This window comes from Talpa europaea, assembly GCF_964194135.1.
Source record: "Talpa europaea genome assembly, chromosome: 12".
NCBI classification, from domain to species: Eukaryota; Metazoa; Chordata; class Mammalia; order Eulipotyphla; family Talpidae; genus Talpa; species Talpa europaea.
The window spans coordinates 81,510,447-81,531,600 of NC_140079.1; the positions used below are offsets into that span (position 1 = coordinate 81,510,447).

Here is a 21,154-nt window from a genome sequence, read left to right on the forward strand (position 1 = left end):
CTGTGATTATATTATAGTTTGGCATTTTTTTAAAGGCCTAAATAACTATCACAAAATTCTACCAGACTCCTTGGGCAGCGCCCCATGGGGTAGGAAAGATGACAGTAGAAAGATCTGTGTGGTGAGGGGGGCAGGAAAGGCCTAAAGAATAAGAATTCATCTTGGGATGTCTTCTCATTTTGCAAGGACTGCATTTTGTTGTGGGGATGAGGGAAAACCTACCGCCCACTGCAGGCCTGTGTCATCTCTTGCTCTTCCAAAAGGTATGGCTCAGCGGGTCTGGCTGGACCTACTAGGTGGAGATGGGAGCAAATCCTGGTGGAGTAGATGTCAACGAGGATGAGGAAGGTGATGAGGTCAGTGCTGGATCCTAACGGAGCAGCTCTTCCCAAGTCAAGGCCAAAGACAGCCAGTCTGTTGCTACAAGAGAATGTGTCTCTGCAGGGCTCCCTGGCTGCCCCCACTATTCCGGGCAGCTGTGTCTGCCTGGAACTGAAACCCCAGGGTGAACTGCAGCTGGAGATGGGCCCCTGACCCTGGCCAGAGAATAAAGGCATTTGGGATTCCTTAAACAAGCAAAACAAAAGAGAAAAACCCATTAAGATGTTCTGGTGGTAAGTATGTACCGTTCTTTTCCTAACAAGATAAATTATTTTTCATTTATAGTTATTATGTCTTCTACAAGTGCTTTGTCCTCTCAGCCCCAACCTCCTCCGCTAGAGCCATCACCACAGCGGGGCATGTGCAGGGGTCTAGGGCGGGGAGGTGCTTTTCTTCATAGGCAGAGATGGAGCAAAAATAATCTCGTCCGAGTCATCGGAGCTGACATCATCTGTAGGTGGCCCTGAGAGAGAGGACGCCACTGCAAGGAACCAGAGAGAGGGAGGCTGTCACACCGACTGCTCGGGACCTGTTTCTGGGCACCCATCTGGACACGCTTTCACATCAGCCCCAGGTCACACCCACAAACAGTGGGTATACTGCTGTTTTCTTCGAAATTGGTACTTTTTTAACTAGTCTCTGGGGGATGCCATGAGAGCCACTCATGGCAGAGTGCTACTCATTGAACTCTGAGTTGCACCCACATCTGTTTCTAAGCTCAGCACTGAATATTCTGGCCCTTTCCAAAAAGGAATGCACACCTTGGAAAGGTAAAGACCACCAGCGTGAAGGAAGGGTGATTCTGTGGCAGGAGCTGAGCCGCCCGCACAGCAGCTCCAGGAGTCTGGCCTGCAGTGCAGATGAGGCAGCGGCCCCAGCCTCTCTGTGAGAACGGCTGGCTCCCACGTGGCACACCCCACTGAGGTGAGGCAGGACAAGCCCGACCTCACGAACACTGTGAGCTTCACATGGGTGGGCCATCCTCCCCAGCTACACTTTCTTCATTCACATCTAAACATCCCAGTTTACACTGGAATGAGATGCCGGCAACGAACCCCATGGACTGGGGGTGATGGGTGTTAGGCAGGGCAGGTTATCAGCAGGCTTCACAGCCCCTAAAAAGGGCCTTTCATCTATTATTTCATAATAATGAAAGTGAAAAAGTGACCAACCACTGATTTGAGATAAAAAGGTGAAGGAAATTAGGGCTGAGCAGTGCTACAGATACTGTAGCTGCGTCAGCTTTTTTTCTGTAACTTTCCAGAAAACTAATACAGTCACCCCTTGGTATTTGCTCTGTGAATACCACATCCACAGAGGTTCAACCCCCTTATGTAAAATGGTATAGCATTTGCATATAACCTGTGCACACGCTCCTATGTACTTTAAACCATCTCTAGATTACTTATAACACCTACACAATGTAAATGTAAATACTTGTTTAGATGATAATGACAAGAAAACAGTTTGTGTTCCGTATTGACAAAACCATCAGAGGCCTAACTACATGGTATGGATTTCCCATCGGGGGCTGGATGAATCTGCAGATGCAGAACCGTGGATGAAGGCCCAATTGCATGAAAGTGGAAACTTATGAAATTAAAAACATTAGTTTTCAAGGGTTTTTTTCCTTTAAAAACACTTTTACAATTAGATAAAAGAAGAGCTCCATCTCTACTTTTCACATACTCGTATCCTTGGGTAAATAAAAGCTGAATGCTTGAATGTTCTGTGATAATACTTTTCAGACAGGTGGATGAAACTGCTGCTTCAAAATTACATACATTTATCAAGAGGAGAAAAGGGCAGCATAAACAAACACTTTAACTTTGATCAAAGAATCTAAAGGTCACTGAATGCAGGGTCTGGTAAAATGGGCATGAAAGGGCTGTTTGGAGAACAACTTAAAGCCTTTTGGGGTGCCCACAAGTTCTAGGATGGCCCCCGGGGCTTCTTGGGCTTTGCATGTTGGCACGGCTCTCCTATAACCCCAGGCTGCTAATCTTTGTTAGTTGAGCTATACAAATGGAGAGAATATCAAAGTTCAAAGTTTGTGAGCTCTGACAAAGCTAGGAAAAAGATTAAAATGTGATTTCTAGGTGCTGCTTATGCAGAATAGTCTCCAAAATCCTGTTCCCAGCAGGCCAGCCCCTGAAAGGAAGCTTGGCAGGCCAAGGGTGCTCAGCCAGAGCGGGCTTGCAGCGAGCTAAAGTCATGGGCTCACAGAGCAAGAGGGTTCGCTGTGGCCCACCATTGGCCTCAACTCACCAGGGCAGGGCTGCAGGGTGGTGGGGCTCCCTGGTCCCCAAGGCCTTGGCACTTCTTCCTCGGTAGCTGGTCCCCCCATGGTCTCCCAGCTGCTCGCTTCACTGTCTTCCTTCCCTGAAGGAACATGCAAACTGGAAGCACCCGCACTGTGTAGAGACAGCGCCAGATGCTGGCTGGAGCCGCCACACCCTCACATCTGTCTACTCTAACACTTTTTCATCAGAAAACCCACTTTCTTTGTAGTTTTTCCTGACATGAAGCGTCATCTCTACCTGCACCCTGCCCCTCTCCAATTCCATCTCTGAGACCGCAGAAGCCAGGCTAGGAGGCCAGGACTGGAAGCATGCTGGACCCGACCCACACTCCACCTTCATAAAATCTCAAGACTACATTTCTTGGTCTGATAAGAGATAAAATCTCAAACCAGGATCTTTTGGTCATCTTTAGCGTGATAGCAATAGTCACAACAAGCAAGTGTAGATGAGGTCTTCTAGCTAGAGTATAAGGCTGAAAGAATCGTAGATCACACAATCATAGCTCACACGATCACAGCGGCTCTCAGACTGTCTCACCCAATTCTCCATTTCACACATGAGGATGGCAGGCTGGGACCAGGCCTCACCATTAGGGATTGATTATCCACTGACTATTTTTGTATAAAGTATTACTTAAAACGAATAAATAGGAAAAACTTGGGCCCAAGGGAGCCAAGAGCAAACTCTAGATATGAAAATCACGACACTCCCACTGCAATATCCGTGGGAATACACTGCTGTCCATGATGCCTGACCCCATTCTCTAGTCTCCTGGGCTCAGGGAGTCCCTTCAGGCCATCCCTACAATCCAAGGGACAAAGCTGTGGTGAGGGAGACTTGGTTGAGGTGACTTCCGGGCTGAGGGCATCACTGAGTTTGCAGGTGGTCACAGGGAGGAAAGTCCCCCACGTGTCCTTTCACATGTCAAGCTTTGGGGAGAGTAGCAGCTCTTTTGGCTCAAACCTCAGGGGCCAGCTGCCCCTCACATTAGAATCCGAAAGGAAATGAAATTACCAGGAACAGCTGCCGGGCAGGGTGGGGAGGAGGTCCTGTCACGCGCAGCTGACACAGGTCTCTTAGTCGCAGCAGCAGTGCCGGTTCCCTTACTGGCAACACTAGAAGAGAGAAACACTAGCCGTTTCTGACATTACAGAACATCAACACTGTCTGGGCCCTATAGTAGGGCTTGACAGAGCGAACAGCCATTGCTAGCAGAGGCTGGTCCTGAGACTCTGTTTCCTCCCACTTCCTTTTGGTGCCCTGGGTCTGCGTGGAGCCAGTGGCCTCACTTCATTGGACATGCTCACGGCTGTGCAGCTCTCCATCTTCTGGTTGTGGCTGATTGCATCAGGGGTGGATCCCCAGCCTGCACTGAGCCCCTGTTCCCATCTGAGGGAGGTGGGAAGGTAGAGTCTGGGTTATGAGATTCCAGCTCTCCTTTTGCAGAGAGAAACTGCAGATTTAAAAACATGGTGGCTGCAATTTTCTGCCACAAAGCCTGAGAAACAGAGAAATCCATGGCAAAGGGGTGCGAGCCAGCAAGTAGAGTGCTGCTGAGTGGAGATGGAGAGCGGGGAGCCGAGCTTCCCCAAGCAGCAGAGTCCAGGCCTGGCCCGGTCCCAGCCAGCAGCATCCGTGCCTTGTGCCTGATGTTCTCCTAGCCTCACTAGAAGTTCCACTCTTTAGCTGAGTTGACCTAAGTGGGGTTCTGATTTTCTGCAACCAACAAAGTCCCCGTGACCGGGGAGGCCTAGCAGGAATGCTGCTGCTCAGAAAGAGTCTGTGTTGCTGGAGGAAGGCTTCTGACAATGCCTACATCTTCTGAACACTGGGTCAGGTCACATTTTTCTCTAAAATGGGCAATGCATTAGGACAAGCTGACAGTAACGCTACAAACTGGTGGCTACCAGTACATGGTCTCAAACTGGCCACTTGTTTTCTCCCAGTGCAAGGAAATGATTCTAGAGAGGCCTCTTCATGAGGACCAGAACTTGGGGCTTACCCCACCTGCACGGAGAGGTGGGGTTTTTTCACAAGGCATAACTTTTTCTCTGGCCCAGGTGCTGGCTCTCTGGATGGGTGGCCTCTTGCGCAGTGACTGTGTCCGGCGCGTCCCTGTGACACAGAGCAGAGGTGGGCCTGATAATCAGACTTACCTGTGCCTGGTCCGAGCCAGGTGTGCCCGGAGAACAGACTGGATGATGGTAATGGCCTCCTCTTGCTCTGGGTCATCCTCAGCCTGGTCAAGGGGACTTGGCATACGGGGCGAGGGGGTGTTCTGTAGCAAAATGATAGTGGGGAAGAAAACCACTGGAGAACCTCGAGGGCAGTCACCCTCAACCTGAGAACCAGGTAAGAGCACATTCTGTTCCAGGTGACTCACCTCATTACCAATTACGTAGCCAGCAATTTCCTGATTGTGGGTTCTTAATTCTTAGACTCTAGAGATTCTTAATGAACAGCTTGCACTTTTTATAAAGGAGGGTGCTGCCATGGAAAGCTTCTGTCTTCATTATATTTTTAATCTTATGTCTTAATTGCAGGATTGACATGCTACTTGATGTGTCATAATTGCTAAGTGATTTGGTCCCTGAGGCCTAATCTACCTGGGGAGGGTCCACAGGTGTTGCTGCTTGGCTGCAATGTGCTGTAGGATGGAGAAGGTGACACACCCATAGGGCAGGCAGGACACGAGGCTGGAAGATGCCCCATGCTTCCCTTGGTTGCTTAAGTATGGGAGGAAGAAACGGAGAGGGAATGATGAGAACTCTAGGTCTGTGTCCAGCCCCTGTGAGGTTACCTGGTCAGGAAGGCAGGGCATGCTGGAAGCTTCTGAACCACTTGCTGTGCTTGTCAATAGCCTTGCCCGTGTTAGATGTCCCCTGAAAGCTGCCTGAAGCACAACAGCTGCCTGGCAGGGAAAGAGTAGAGAGAGGAACAGATTTTAATTTCTCTGGAAGATGGCAGGTATAGATCAAGGGAAATTCCAGAGGGAAAAGCTAAAAATTACAGCAGAGAAAATTACTTCCCTTACTACCAACACAATCACAGGGGTATCTGAGAACCTCTCTTTCCCTGACCCAGAATCTCCTACAGCAAGAAACATTCTGACTCTACTCTCTAGGGAGGAAAAGGCAGATGATCCCACAGGAAGCTGAATCTTGGAAAGTAAATGAATCATCTGTTAAATGTTATTAAATTTAGCTGCTAAAGTACTCTGGTTTCTCTTCAGATCATATAAATTGCCTTTTTAAATTCAGCTGCTAATACCAGTCCATATTTTACACATGGTTATGTTTTCATGTTGGCACAATTGACTTCATGGTGTTTATTCTAATTCATACACTTTCCACATATATGTAAAATCAAGCAGTGGAGCATATGATCACAAAGGAATTATTTATCCTTTGACCTTAATGTTAAAGTACGTGGTGCTCTGTCAGTTCTGAAGCCAATGCTGTGGAATTCGGGGGCAGCATTGTATTTGCATGGCCCATGCTTGGGGAAGCTTGGCTCCCCTCTCTGCATCTCCACTCAGCTCCTTTTTAGAAGGATGACAAGCAAGCACACTGAGCCTTGAGGAGACATTTGTCTAGAGGCCTAGACACTTCCATAAACAGTTACCGAAAGGAGACATCTTCACTTTTTCTTGAAGGCAAGGTGACGGAACTGTCACAAACATGGGGTTGAGAACAAGTACTACCAAGGCAGGTGAGAGAACGTCAGTCGCTAAGGACACAGAACTCAGAAGGCTCACATCCTGGATGCGGCAAAGCTGCTGCTATAGTGGTTGACATCAACCATAGCAACCAACGCAGGACGAAAAGCAGAGCGAGCCTCTGTCCTGCCCATACTGTGTCCACACTAACAGACTGACCCCACACAACTGTGCACGACTTATCATCTGGGCTCCACTATGAGGAAACTGAGGCTGGGGGGGGGGGGGACACCAGAAGAGAAGACACAGAATGGAGGACAGCACACACCAGCTGTCTGGGCTGTAAACATGTTATTTGGTCCTCTGAGGAGTACCAAGTTCATTTATTCACTCATTCATTCTTGGAACTAGGAACACAGCAGCAAAAAAACAGGTGTTTTCTACCCAAAAAGCCGATGTTTTCTACCTCCATGGAGATAATTCTAATGGGAGATAAACAATTAAAAAAAATTAAGGGAGGATAAATGCCATGAAGAAAATAAACCAGGACATAGGCTGGAAAGTGACAGGTAGTATAGAACACTCAGAAAGGGTCTCTGAGCTGGTAATATCTGGATAAGTAAGGGAGAAGGACATGCAAATATCTGGAAAGAGCCTCTCTGCAGCAGGAGCAGCAAGTGCAAAGGTCCTGTGGTGGGAATAGCTTGATATTGTCAAGTCATGCCAGAAAATCCCCCAGATGAGTTAAAGAGGAGTATGCAGAGTTGGAAGGGTCTTTAGGGAACAAGTTTGGATTCTGTTCTAAGTGTGAAAAGAATGGTATTAATTAACATTTAAAATTATGTCACCCTGGTGACTGTGTGGACACTAGGCTGCAGAAGGTCAAAAGCAGAAGCAAACGACCAGTGAGGGGTCACGAAAACAGGCAAGGTGGCTGACGTCTGCACTGCCCCAAATTCCACTAGTTCTCTGCTGCTAGTGACTGCCGCCAGCTGCTATTTCCCATCTTACCCACAGGCTCGTCACACAGCTACCCTTGCCTCCCATAATGAGCCACACTTCCATACATCCAGAGCTTGACTGAGTTCTGCCTCCAAGGTTCTTTCTCTTGCCTCTCAGTCAGGCAGTTCTTAATCATTCTCAAGGCCTAGCAAGAACAGCACCTCTAAGGCACTTTCCTGCTTGCAAGTGGGATGCACCCCAAAGGTGCCACGATGCAGCCTAACTGCACTTTGACCTGCCTTTCTTCATGTCTTTTTGGGGACCCAGGGCCCATCAGGTTGCTTGGCACAAAAGTGATGTCAATGAAAGTGTGCTGGAAGAATGAATGAATTTTGACAGTGCAAACTTATCCAAAGGTTTATGTGGTATAAATGTTGGGGTCTGGTCTGACTTCATGAAAATCAGCACCTAAGATGCCACAGTCACTTCACTCTGAAGGAAAAAGACGTATTTTGAAATTAGTGAAATGAAACTTGCTTACCTCATCCAAAACAGCTTTTTTTTTCTGAAATAAAGAGATAAATTAGAAGTTAACATGAAGATGAATTTTCCCACAGTACTATTTTCATGTCCTGATCTTAGCACCACCAGTCAACAGGGGATGGAAAAGCGGGTAAGTTCCCAGCGACCCCTCACTGACAGCGTCCCTCCACCACCACACCCCAGGAGGCACCTGCTGTGGGGTGAATTCCACAGTGGCTTTATCAGTCAGTCAACAGTAAGATTCCTGAGCGGGAGTCCATGCTGGGGGTATTTCCAGGGTAGGATGGGGGGCTGCACCAGCAGCAGTGTCCCTGTGACCCAGCCTACCACTGCTGTCTAGGATGGAGCAAATGAGCCAACAGTTGCTTTCTGGACAAGCCATTGGCCTTTTCTGGCAATGGGCACCCCACTCATCCTTCCAGCACAGGCTGAAAGGTAAGCCTTCCTGTTTCCTTCCCAGCAGGGTCCCCACTCTCTCCACTATGCTGGCACCTCTCTGCTCCTCGGCCCACAGAGTCACTTTCAGCTGCGCCCATTCTGTCTCCTACATTGTTCCACATGTCCACCACACATATCGTGGAGCTCCACACAGCAAAGGGACCCATAAATGTCAGTCGATTGAATAAACGAACAACAAAATGCCTTCTCTGGTGGGAGGACAACTCTGTGTGCCCATCGTTGGTGAGAGGGCAGGTGCCCTTGGGAAACCTCACCTTGTGTTTGTACACCTTCCAGCGGGTCTGCAGAGTCCTGGCAGCTGCGTCTCTTCTCCCTTCAGAGCAGGAGGAGGGTGGCCGGGAGAAGCCCCCCTCACTTGTATCTGGTCCAAAGTCTTGCAGAATGGGGTTTCTGTGGGACTGGAGGGCTTGGGGTTCTTCTTGGATCTGCAAGAAAAGCAAGGTATGGAAGCATGATCATGCCTGCAGCAGCATGTGCTGCAGGATGTGGCCCCAACACAGGCTGGACGTATCAGATTAGATTTTTTTAAATTCAGAGGGAAAATCTGTAGCCACACTGTTTATCAGTCCATACAGCAGAAGTCTCTGGAGAAACAAGATGAAAGCAAGTAAATATGTTTAAATTCGCTTTTATTAAACTCCCTAAACTGTCTGGGGGCACTCTTCTGGGAGAGGCGAGCTCACCTACTGGGTCCAGAGGCCTCTATTTCAAATGTTGTACATGTTCTCAGCTCAGCAAAATTGGCACATTATTGCAAGAGTATTTGCATACCTGGGGTTCTTTTGTGTCTTTTAGTCTGATGCTGTATTACAAAAATAGGAATTTGGAATAAGTTCAGTAGATTTCTAGCTTAGCTTTTAACGTAGAAAGAACCCATAATTGCTATGGTGACCATTAAAACACTGATGGGTTCAAATTTATTATCTATAGTAACCTCTCAATCAAACATCTGTCAATAAAAATGAAAATACTATTTTTCTCATGTCACCAGTGCAAACTCAGTGGTCTTGCTTGTGTCTCACAGCTGGAGAGAGTCCTCCTGGAGCGACACAAAACTGCCACCAAACTAAACCATGCAGTGATTCTGAGTGCTAAGCTGTCTGGGCCACAACGCCCCGAGCAACTGGCTCTGTCACTGCTATTTCACAAGTGCTCACAGAGTCACTGCCACCAATATTCTGAGTTGGGCATTCAGGTCTGTGACTCCAAGACCGCCCTGTTTCTTGCCCCAGTCCCAACATATTTCCTGACTGGGCTCCGCTAGGCAAGATGAGAATTCTGTTGCCATGTGCTGGTGCCAGTGTGAACAAAAAGGTAAAGTCGGTTACTTAGGAGATAAAGGAACATTTACTCCAAAACTCTTGGCAGAGAGCCGAACAAATTTTACATTTTGATATACATATAAATTCCTTGAAGCAACTGTTAAAAACTGACTCATATCTACTCCAATTAAACTCACAAATTCATCATTCGCATCTGAATGCTGAGAGCCAATTTCCTTATTTAAATTTACTTTTTTTTAAAAAAAGAATTATTTATTTATGCATAGAAGAGCTGGGGTACAGGCCAGAGATGTGGGGCAGGGGTGGTGGTGGTAGTGGTGAGAGGATTCACCAGAGACAGAGTGGGGAACAGAACAGGCAGATTGACCAAAGTACACTGCTGAGGGGAGCAGCAGGTGAGAGAGGAGAGTTCTGCTGTGCCATGTGGGTTGCTCCCTGGCTGGCCGGGAATCGAACTCATGCTGCAGTGGCTGCGGATAGCTTCATAAGTTGCATCTTAACCCTTGTGCCACCAGGGAGGTCCTAAATTTACCTTTTTTAAAAAGATTTATTTATTTATGTATCAGAGATGTGTGTGTGTGGGGCGGGGGGCGGGGGGGGGGTAATGAGAGCATTCACCAGAGACAGAGTGGAGAGCGGAACAGGCAGATCTACTGAAATACACTGCTGAGGGGAGCAGCGGGCGAGACAGGAGAGGTCTGCTGTGCCATGTGGGTAGCTCCCTGGCCGGGGATTGAACGCGTGCTGCAGTGGCTGCTGATAGCTTCATGGTGCTGAGACTTAACTCCTTGTGCCATCAGGGAGGCCCCCAATTTCCTTATGTAGAAGCACACATATCTTCCCAATTAATCCCAGTATTCTTTTTCTTTAAAATGAAAATGCTTCTGGGCCTCTCCGGTGGCGCAGCGGTTGAGCACTGGGTTGCGCAGCTGCCCGCAGCCTCTGCAGCACCGGTTCAATCCCCGGCTGCTCCCCGGCCACCGGAGGAGGATCCCACATGGTGTGCAGACCTCTCCTGCCGCCCGCTGCTCCCCTCAGCAGTGTACTTCGGTCCTTCTGCCTGCTCTGCTCCCCGCTCTGGCTCTGGTGAATTCTCTCACCCTCCCACGCTTCTGATTGTACCCAGTGCTTGTATAAATAAATAAATAAATAAATCTTTAAAACAAAATAAATAAAATGAAAATGCTTCTCAAGCAAGGGAAAACAAACAAACACCCAGAGATAATACATACTTAGAAACCTCTGGACAAGGCTAAAAGAAAGTAAAACTCCTACCCTGCTGCAACAGTCACACTTTGGTCATCTTCCCAGACATTTTTCTACATATAAGTTTTTTAGAGGATCACGGCTGTGCACCGTTCTAGGGGAGAAGAATGCGTTTCCATCAATGACAGGTCACAGGCCCCTTTCCATGTCAGTGACTGCATATCTGTTTTACCCTTCCAATGGCTGGGGAATGTCCCACTGCTCACTAATCGGCCTCCCATCTGGCTCTGTGGTCTCCACTGCAGCAGATGTCCTTGTACTGAGAGCCTTGCACAGAGGTCAGGATCCCTTCCCCAGCTCACCCTGAACAGCGGGAAATCTGGGATACTCGATTTGTTCCTGTCATTTATAGGGCCACTACGTCTCAAAGTCATATAATAAGGTGCCAAAATATTGATAAACACTTGAGTGTAATTTTGACACCAAGCAAATTTAAGGGCTATCAGGAGAAATGGGGAGGTTGAAAAAAGATGTAATTCTTAAGGAAAACCCTTATGAGGAATCTCCCCGCGGGCCACTCTGCCTGCACTAAGGTAGTGGAGGATTTCAATGTGATTTCTGAAATTAACAGAAAGAGGCAAACCCAGTGGTGAAGGCGCTCAAAGAAAGAGAGGATGCCTCGTGTTGGGGAGGGTCCTTTCCTGATGATCAATGTCCACACTGGGGTCATTTTTTCTTCTGAAGTTGTGGGTTACTAATGCACAGGGAGAGAACATCGAGAAACTGACCTGTTCTATGTTTACAAACCAGCAGGTTGGTTCCCTCCAGGGCCTTTTCAAACTCCTTTCCACCTGCTAATGAACCATCATCCCATGTGGGATAATTCAACTTTCTGCATATTTGAAATTTTGGGAAGATGTGTGTTCACCAGTTTAAAGATCCAAAACTGGAATACTAGTTTAAGAAGCCACTTAACTGACAATCAATTACTGTAGTCCAGAACTCCAGACGTCATGCAATTTTACAGAATCGATGCTGATGAAGAAAGGAAATCAGATTAAGGACATTTTTTCTGGATTGTCAGGAGTTGGTGTGGAAGCAACCAGAACAGTGCATATCACCTGCAAGACCTGCCGGCCCACTAAGACCAAAAAAAGCTAAACCATACCTCAGGAGTCCACTCCACGGGACCCTCTTTCTCATCTGTCTTGGTTTCTTCCAATTCTTGTAATTTCTTGGTCAGTATTCGAATTTCCTCTCTGAAGTGGGAAGGGGAGAGAAGCCACCTGACTTGTCAGCACACAGATGAGGACTTATGACAGGAGGGATGGCTGCCTACAGAGCTGCGAGGCCACCCCTGGGAGCAACATGGGCACCTGCGCCACGACCATACCCGAGCACCCCCACTGTCTGTCATCTCCCTTCAGGAGACCACTTGGGCTTGGACTGAGGGGTCCCAGGGCCTAGCACCAGTCCAGGCAAATGGTGAGAACTGAAAAGATACTGTATGGACGATGAGTAGGTGTCATTTGGGACTTTTATAAACAATGTGAATTGTTTCTTCACAACTTGTGTCCTATAGATTTTAAAGGCAAAGTAAAAATAATTCTACATTGTACATATGCTGTTTCTGATTTACTTTAATTTTAGCTTTCTAATAAAAATGTAGCCACATTTCTCCTGAAAATATTTTCTATTCATTCTAGTAATCTGTATCTTACTAATTAATGTCAGTGCTTAATATTTCTGCTCAGATTTTTCATCTACTTTTTGGAGGCAATTTTTATTGACACAAAGTTCATTGACATGAAACTCACCAAATTAAACAATTAAGTGGTTTTCAGTATATTTACAATGTTATGTAACCATCACCACCATCTAATCTTAGAACATTTCCATCCCCCATTTCAAAAAGGAACCCTGTCAACAGTTACTCCCCATCTCCTCAACCAGTGCTCTATTTTCTGTCTCTACGGAGTTGCCTATTCCAGACATTTCAAACAAATGCAAGTGTACACATGCGGCCTTTTCTCTCTGCAGCCCTAAGTGAGTACCAAGTTCTTGAGGTACATCCTGTTGTAACATGTATCAGAATTCTATGCCTCTGTAAATCGTGTGCCAGGAGGGATGGCTGCCTGCAGACCACTATGTATGAATATATGTGCTGAAGGGTATTTGGGTTGCTTCTGCTTTTGGCTATGCGGACAATAAAGGTATGAGGATCATGGGAGGCACCTGTCTCAGGGGGCAGCTGACACCTGGGTTGTGCTGACCAGAGATGTGGATCTGTGGCACATTCTGGAACTGCCAAGAGGTGCAGGGAGAGGCAGCCATGAGGCCAAAGAGGCAAACACTAACCTAACCAAGAAGAGCCTTGACCTAGAATTTGGATATCTGCTTGAAGGAAACAGAAAATCACTGGCTACCTCAGAAAGAGTGACTTAATCAAGCTGAAGTTTAAAAAAAAACTACTCTTGACACTGTGCTGAGAATAGATTGGGGGCTGCAGGGGGAAGTGAACAGCTTGGAACTGTGTGTGTTTGCTCTGAAAACCATGAGCTCTGGTTCACTTACCTCAAAGCTTCCTCTCTCTCTCTCCTTTCCTTCTCACCTTCCTTCACACTTTCCAGTTCCTTCTGCAAATCAGCCTTTGTCTGTAGTAGCTGCTTTACCTCTAAACTGAACACACAGAACCGGAGACATTTCAGCATTCATCAAAACACAAAGGATCACAGTTACACCCATCATCAGAGCAGGAGGAGCTTTCAGAAAATAACCTTGTCCGCCTTCCCACGTATGGCTGCTGCTGATAGCAGCAGACAGTGAAGAAAGGCACTTGTTCATAACTATGCAGAACCAGGAACAGACCCCAAGACCTGATGTCCTGCTAGTCTTCCATCAGATATTTACGGAGCACCTACTGTGTGCCAGCACCTGTTAGGCCTAGGGGACACCATGCTGAGTAAAATCTGACTAGGGCCTGCTTTCACAGCCCTCACAGTCTCACAGTGCTTGTCACCAGTTAGGTACCTTTCACATCCAGTACTCATATTCTGAAGGCCCTGCCGTGGACTAGACTTGGTGCTGCCTGAGCAGAGCCTGAGGTTGGGGGTGTGAACCCGCGCGCCTTCCAACATGACTGCTTCCTCTGAGCTGTCCTACATCCCACAGGGGGACTGGTAGCTAAGACCGTGACTTCCAAAGAGACCTGCTTACTCTCAGTAAGTTCCACTGGCTGCTCTCCTGGTGACCTAACTGGTCAAGGTCCTGTTAATCTCCACATGAATGTGCTAAAACACCATGTGCATTAAGAGATGCGCCAGCCACCTAGTAAGAGCTCAATAAGTGAAAGCTATTATTGTGCCATGTGATTGCTTACAAGACAAACACAGACACATTTACTTTCAATATGACTAGTGCAATTTTTAAATCTATGAAATATCTTTTTTTTTTTTTTGTGGGACGGCGGCAGGGAATGAACCAGCGCTGCAGAGGCTGCGGGCAGCCTTGCAGCCCAGCGTTCAACCGTTGCGCCACCAGGGGAGGCCCTGAAATATCAATTTTTATAAACAACATATTCATTCAAATAGATGCAGCTTTAGACTTTGATTGGAAGTAACAGGTCAGGTGAGGTGTGAAGGCATTTGCCTTCTGCTATAAACAGAAGGCAGCAGAGAACATACTAGGCCAGGAGTTGATTAGTGGGTCCTTCTCAGACCAAAATGTGCCCATGGGGATCTCGTTAGGGCAGAGTTGGATTCAAGAAGTCTGGGGCCCGCCAAGGTGCTGCTCCTCTAATCACCTGGGGGCAGGGGCTACTGGCTTTCCAGGACACACTCTGAGTAGAAAGGCCTAACACATAAACACCATCCCAGAAGACATATGGGCTGTGCGCGCTCATGCAGAACTGTGACTAGAAGCCACCATAAACAGGAGACAGGCCACATTTAAGTGGGTCACAGATTAAGACATTAAGAATGAACAATGAACAAGCAAAACTTTGAGACTTGGCCTTTCAATTCACAGTATCTATGTCCTAGTTGATATAAAGATCAGATATCGTAAAATACTACTATTTTAATTATTCCACATAAGATCTAATTGATGACCTAGCTATTTTATGCAAATCAATGAAAGCAAATGCTTCACTAAAAAAGAATTTAAATATCTCTTTGGAATTCAGTGTAAAGAAAAATGGTATGTCTCCCCTTAGTGATATAATCTAGCTGACTAATATCTTCTTTTTAACACTAACATTGCCTTTATTTCCCAACCAAAATAAAAATTTTGGAATCCTACAAAAATTATGCAGTAACTACTATGAGCTGATCATCTGACCAATGCACAAGAACAGTGCAGGGACAACGCACTCTTTCTCCAGCAGCTGGGTCTGCAGGGCGCTCCGCTCGCCTCTCAGGCTCTTCACTGCCCCCCGGAGGCGCTCGGTGTCCTCCTGGCGGTCGGGATGCGGCTGCTTGGGCACAGTGGAGCATGAGGCAGAGTGAGCCAGCACGTTGGACTTGACCCCTTCTGAGTGTGACTTGGGGCTTTCCATCGAGCTGATTTTCTGGAGACCACACAGATATTTGTTAGATGTTATTTGTCATCTTCACTTTTCATTGATGAAACCCAGAAAAGAGACAGTGGCTCAAGGGCAACTCCCCTCCAGCAAGGCAAGAACTCTGCTCTGACCTGACAGGGGACAATCCTACCCCTCCAGAATCCTGTGGGCAGAGGGCCCTCCTGTACTCAGAGCAGACTCAGACCTGGGGTGGGGATGGGGGTTGGGGGTGAGGGGAGCCCCAGTGAAATAGAAGCAATCAGTAAAATAGAACAAAGGGCACAGGGAAGGTGAATTCCTAACTACTTTTACTTGTTCCTTTACCCTATTATTTCCCTAGAATTTCTGAACATTCCCACTTCTGCTTTCAATCTGAAATGCTAACCCAGTCTGCTAACTAAATGATCCTGAGCACCTGCAGATGTCCACTGCCCTCACTACCTCTCAGCCTAGATAATTCTACCAACTGGAATCCTGAGCCATCTTGGATGACTTTCTCCCCGTATAAGCTTTATATTTTAAAATACCCATAATTTACCAACATGTAAGTTTTCTTCTTTGTAAATATGTTAAATTATTATTTTTTAAATGTTCTGTTCTTCTTTACTCTGCTCAGTCAAACAATGAGACAGCTCTAATTTAATATATTACCAGGTTATGCTAAGGGCATTGACACTGCTGATCAATGGCAACAGAATCAGATTGATTACCAGTTTGCAAATTTACACAGAAGCTATGCCAATTTCCAAATTTTCTGGTTGGCAAAATATGAATGAACAGTTTTCTATGAATTCAAATATTATATAAGCAGAGAAGCAAACAGTGGTAGTGATGAGTAGTAAAGGGCCCTGCGTGACCATCTGGAACACGAGGATGGGACTGACGTGCCCGAGGTCCTGCCTCACCTGCATGCTGCCTGGTAGATAGTGCTGTGCATGTGCTCAATCCAAACCCGTTTTACTTTAAGCAAAGCTCGGTGCCTGTGCTCCCCACTCTGAGAACCCTGCCACCCCTTCACATGGGCTAGTGTGGAGTGGCGGGGAGACACGAGGTGGTGCACTCACTTTTTCCAGCTCTGCAATCCGTCTGAGCAACCGGGGCTTGCTCCACTCCACATAACCTGATGGAAGCAATGGGCTGATAAAGACACACTTCATACAACCATCCCTCTGGGCCCTTCAGCCTGGACCCCCATCTCAGAAATGGACCAATAGTGCCCCCAGGTCAGCACAGTGTGTGCAGCCATCAGTAGAGCTGGGACTCTTGCAGTCCAAAGGACGTCTGGACAGTGAAGATCCCTGGCCCCTCTGTCAAATCCCTCAGTGTCTCAGAGTGATATTCTTTCCTGATTCTACCCTGGTCAGACTTGGCTGCTCCAGCATGTTATGATCATCCCAAGGTCACCAAGAATCTCACTCTGCCAATCCAGCTCAATCATGTGCTGCCCCTCCCAGCCCCCACACATCCACTTGTCCCTTCCTTCCGTCACCTGGCCTTCGGGGCATCTCAGGCCGCTGGCCTCACTCCCCATCAGCTCTGCTGACTTGCACATGACCTACCTCTGAGCACCATCTTCTCAGGCCAACCTGGATGTTCCCTTGCCTGCTTATCCACTTGGTGATGGGAGACACACCTTGCTCATCAGGTCACTGACGACTAAAGGTGAGTCCCCTGTCCAAAGACTCTGCCTGAGCTTGTTGACACACCTTCTCCAAGGGAACCTGTTATACCCAGCAGATCTGACAAGTCCCTCTCCCACACCTGCTCCTCTTCTGTCTACTCCACCGCTGGATGCTCAGATAAAAGGCCTTAAGCCTGACTCTCCCCCTCTGGCAAGTCATACTTTCTCCCAAAGGCAGGGTGCCGGCCTGGTCCAGGCTACCAGCAACCCTCTTTTAGCACTCCAGGCCCCTTTTCTACACAAGGTCTTAGCATAGAATCCAAGAAGCTTCATGAAAAACACTGTTCCCTTCTGCTCAAATCCTGCCCCGGATTGGTTGGCAAGGCCCTCACCCCATCTGGCCCCTGCTGCTTCTGTCTTCGTCACTATGACTCGCCCACGGCCGCCCATGCTGGGCACACTGGATATCGACCGGCTGTCACTCACCTCTCTCAGCTCTGTACTGTCACCACTGGTGGGCGTTCCTTGCTGCCTCTACTCATAGGTGCGCTGCCCCTCCACCTCTGCTACTCTACTTCCTTCACCTCCCTCCCTCCATCTATGTCGGATCTGCTGGTCTCTTCTCCTTCCCTGCTGCCATGTCCCTCTAGGGGACATCTAGAAGACACCTGCATGCTTAGTCCATTGCTCTACCTCCACCTCCTGTAACAGTGCTTGGCACACAGCTGGTGCTTATGATTTGGACTAAGTTTCCAAGTAGTGCTGCTCTGTGGGGTGTGTCTGCAAACGAAAGAGGATCTTCGTGGATGCGCAGGAAAACTACCTTTCCCCCAGCAGTCACCCCATGTCTGCCCTCAAGGAATGAAAGTCACAGCCTCTCTGCTCAAGTTCCCTCCCCTGGGGTGGCTCCCCTCTTCCTGGGCATCTCTCTGGGAGTCACCTTTCATTTTGGAGCAGGTGGGAGAGTTGCTCAGCATGCGGTCCAGGTCCTCCTTCAGGCTCTGGTTCTCCTCTGTGAGCTCCTGCACACTCCTGGACAGGCTTAACAGGGCACTGCTCACTTTTTTCTGCCTTTTGGGGCCTGTTTTCTTCTCTCCTGGAGGCCTAGGAACAAACAAACCATGTGGCTAAGAAGTGGGTTTCTAAGCCAGTTTAATAAGCATCCAGACGAGGGGAGGCACATGACGGCCCTGGCCGGTGTGCTCAGAGGGCTTTCGCAGATGAATACTTGCAATTGAATGGGAATATTAACTCTGAACCCCAAGTAGGCAAGCTGCCACCCCCAAAAAACAGAATTCAATCTTTCTCACTAGTAAAGATACGTAACAAAGTATTCAATTATTAGCAATATATTTTAAAGTGTAGCACTAGGAAATTTGTGAATTTGTTTTCTCCTGTTACATCACTATCTGTAGTAGTCTGATTGTGCCTCTTATCCCATAAAGTCTAAAATGCAGCCAGTTCTCATCGTTCACAGATTCTATATTTGTGGATTTGCCTACTGCTTAACATTTACCTGTAGCCCCAAGTGAACACTGTGGTACTTTCAGGGTCACTCACAATCATGGGCCAAGTATGGAGAAGTTCGAGTGGACTGGCTCATCCATCAAGGTGCCCCTGCCTCCTGCTTCAGGCTCACTGTCAACAAGCATCATTTTCGTGGCTATTGAGTGAAAGCTTTTCATGTTTGTGCTTTTTCTTCATGCTTTCACTATTTAAAATGCCCCCAGCCATAGTGCTGAAGAGCTGCCTGGTGTCCTAATCGTGAGAAGGCTGTTGGGTGAGCTTTACTCCAGCCTGAGTTAGTGCTGTGGCCCAGGAGTTTAGGGCTAATAAATCAACAGCTTTTGTGATATAAGGCATCTTCAAATAGAAACACACATAAAAACAGGTTCATATCGGCTGGCTGATGAAAACATGTGACCAGATGCCCTCAGGAACCAGCCCCGGTTTCCCCTGGGAGCAGTGGTTCAGTGTTGGTGGAGACTTTATAGAACATTCTACAGCAGGTAATAAGAATTGACTGTTACTTACTCTCTGGCCCTTGACAGGAAAAGTTTCCAAGCTCCATTTTAAACTTCGGGGTGGGGGGTGGGAGGTGGGAGGAAGGGGTATAGGAAAGACCATGCCTGGCACAGTGTAAATGTTTGTTTCCGGCAGATGCCAGGGATATGAGCAAATCCATGAGGAGGGATCACTCCTTCCAAAGTGTTTTGAAAGGCAGGCATCATCTGAAAAATCTATAAGGTGAGGAAACCTTGATGTCTCGCCTAGTAAACTCATCTGGCAAAATGAACTTGTACTTGGTATTAAGTGTCTCCCTAAAAGGAAGATCTACTCAGAAAAACAGGGCTTTCTCGCTCTGAGCTGGCAGCCGTGAGGAAGTATGAACGACTAACGCAGGGTGTGCTGACTCTGAGCTTGGCAGTAGGCAGCGGCAGCGCTGAAGGCACAGCTGTAAACACCCCAGTGGAGACAGACAACCTGAACCAACAGCTAACAGGGAGAGGTACTGGCACTGTCCCAAAGGACACTCATGGAGTTCCATGAAATGACTAGAAACCCTACTTTAGGGCAGTCTAACATAAAGATAACACATGAAACATGGCCCCCAAAGAGAGGATCATACTTCTTTCCCGTCGTTTCAGAACTTGCCAAGAGAGTCTGGAGACGGTGAATCTGTAAAGACCAAATTTAAATACATTAAAATACAAAATGAGCATGAAGAGCCACCTCTGAAAAAACTGTTCAGATCCCCGATCTCTGCCCGGCAGCAGGAGATGAGCACTAAGGGATATGTGATCAGCTGAAGAGACGAGAGCAGGCCCAGCACTGCAGCAGGCAGCCACCCAGTTCTGCAGCAGACTCCTGGCTGCACTTCCCACCCCTTACCCCGCCCTGGTCAGAAGGGCACACACCTCCTCGTAATACGTCTCCATGGCAATCCTCATCTCTTCCAGGTTAGTGGTCTTCATGTCAGTCTGCAATTTGCTAAAACCCAAGTGCAGAGTTAGCATGGCAGCACCAGCATTTCCGGGCCAGAGCAAGAGGAAGAGGAAGTGTTTTCCAGAACACTCAGAGAAGGGCAGGCTTAGGAAGAAAACTGGCAGGGAAAGGAAAAGCCCAACTCAGTCGCCCCTCATCTGGCATCTGGGCTCACACAAGACTGGTTTTTGAAATTGATAAGAGAATTCCTCACACCCACATGACCCTTCAATCATGGACTAGCCACTTGCCAATCATGGACTAGTCACTTGCCAAGAGGTAAGGAAACTGACTCTAAAGAAATTCTTTACTAAAGAAGTGGCTGTGCTGAGATGTTGGAACAATTGTGAAGAGAGACCTCGGGGGTAGGGAGGGTACAGATCATGGTTGGGGGGAAGTGTACTGGCAGTAAAATTCAGCTTGTTCTCAACATCTAACAACTTTAAGGGCTGTAGTATAGAAATGAAAGTAGAGTTCAGGGCTCTGAAATATGGAAGACAATTTCAGCAAGACACAAATAAAGGGGGGAGTATAAGATAAAGAGGAGACATGGGGCTTCAGACATCCTTAAACAAACTCAAGCACAGCTAGGAAAGACTGTCCCTCTGTATTAAGACAGGAAAGAAATGTGTGCAACAGAGAAAAGCAGCTGGGGAAACAAATATAAATATAAGTAAATAAACATAAAAAGTGATCCACAGAAACCTATGGAAAGTGAGCATTTCTTAAATGTAGTGATGAAAAAAAAATCCTGTTCTTTGGTGGCATTTGGAAGGGATAGCTAATATTCACTTGCATTTTTTGGCACAAAGATGAAACTGGCACAAGGGACACCGACAGAGGGTGGCACTGGGAACTAAAGCTCTTGTCTTAGAAAACAGCAACTACTGCTGAGAAAGAAGACAGGACAAGTGGGCAGTTATGGTGAGCCTGGGGGCAAGGCCTGGAGGGCTGCCTGCCAGCATCTCCGTACTTGATAGTGCTGTCTTTGTCCTTGCACTGCTGCTCCAGCTTGAGAATTCTCTGCTTCAACCCATTAATAACCTGCCAACAGAACACTGAGTCAAGTTTGTGGTTCCCATGTCCCAGCCTCCCCTCCCTTGAGAGACTCAACTGTCCTGTCCCCAGGCCATGATGGGGTCCCCTTTGGAATGCAGTCATTCTGTCCCCCCTAGGTGATCGCTGGCTTTGCCTTTAGACAAAGAGTGCAGC

At 47.5% G+C, this 21,154-nt stretch overlaps 1 protein-coding gene across 1 annotated transcript in view; it reads right to left on the reverse strand.

Moving 5' to 3' along the window:
• Positions 1-752: 752 nt before the first annotated feature.
• Positions 753-21,154, reverse strand: part of IQCE (IQ motif containing E) — a gene marked incomplete at both ends in the record, with an annotated part of 34,959 nt that continues 14,557 nt past the window's right edge. The window contains 14 exons of the mRNA XM_084250174.1: positions 753-862; positions 2,650-2,795; positions 4,841-5,025; positions 5,485-5,595; positions 7,826-7,849; positions 8,541-8,711; positions 11,944-12,034; positions 13,350-13,454; positions 15,146-15,342; positions 16,401-16,456; positions 17,898-18,061; positions 19,587-19,636; positions 19,876-19,948; positions 20,916-20,986. Coding sequence (XP_084106300.1) covers positions 753-862; positions 2,650-2,795; positions 4,841-5,025; positions 5,485-5,595; positions 7,826-7,849; positions 8,541-8,711; positions 11,944-12,034; positions 13,350-13,454; positions 15,146-15,342; positions 16,401-16,456; positions 17,898-18,061; positions 19,587-19,636; positions 19,876-19,948; positions 20,916-20,986 — 1,554 coding nt within the window. The remainder of the gene's footprint in view (positions 863-2,649; positions 2,796-4,840; positions 5,026-5,484; positions 5,596-7,825; positions 7,850-8,540; positions 8,712-11,943; positions 12,035-13,349; positions 13,455-15,145; positions 15,343-16,400; positions 16,457-17,897; positions 18,062-19,586; positions 19,637-19,875; positions 19,949-20,915; positions 20,987-21,154) is intronic.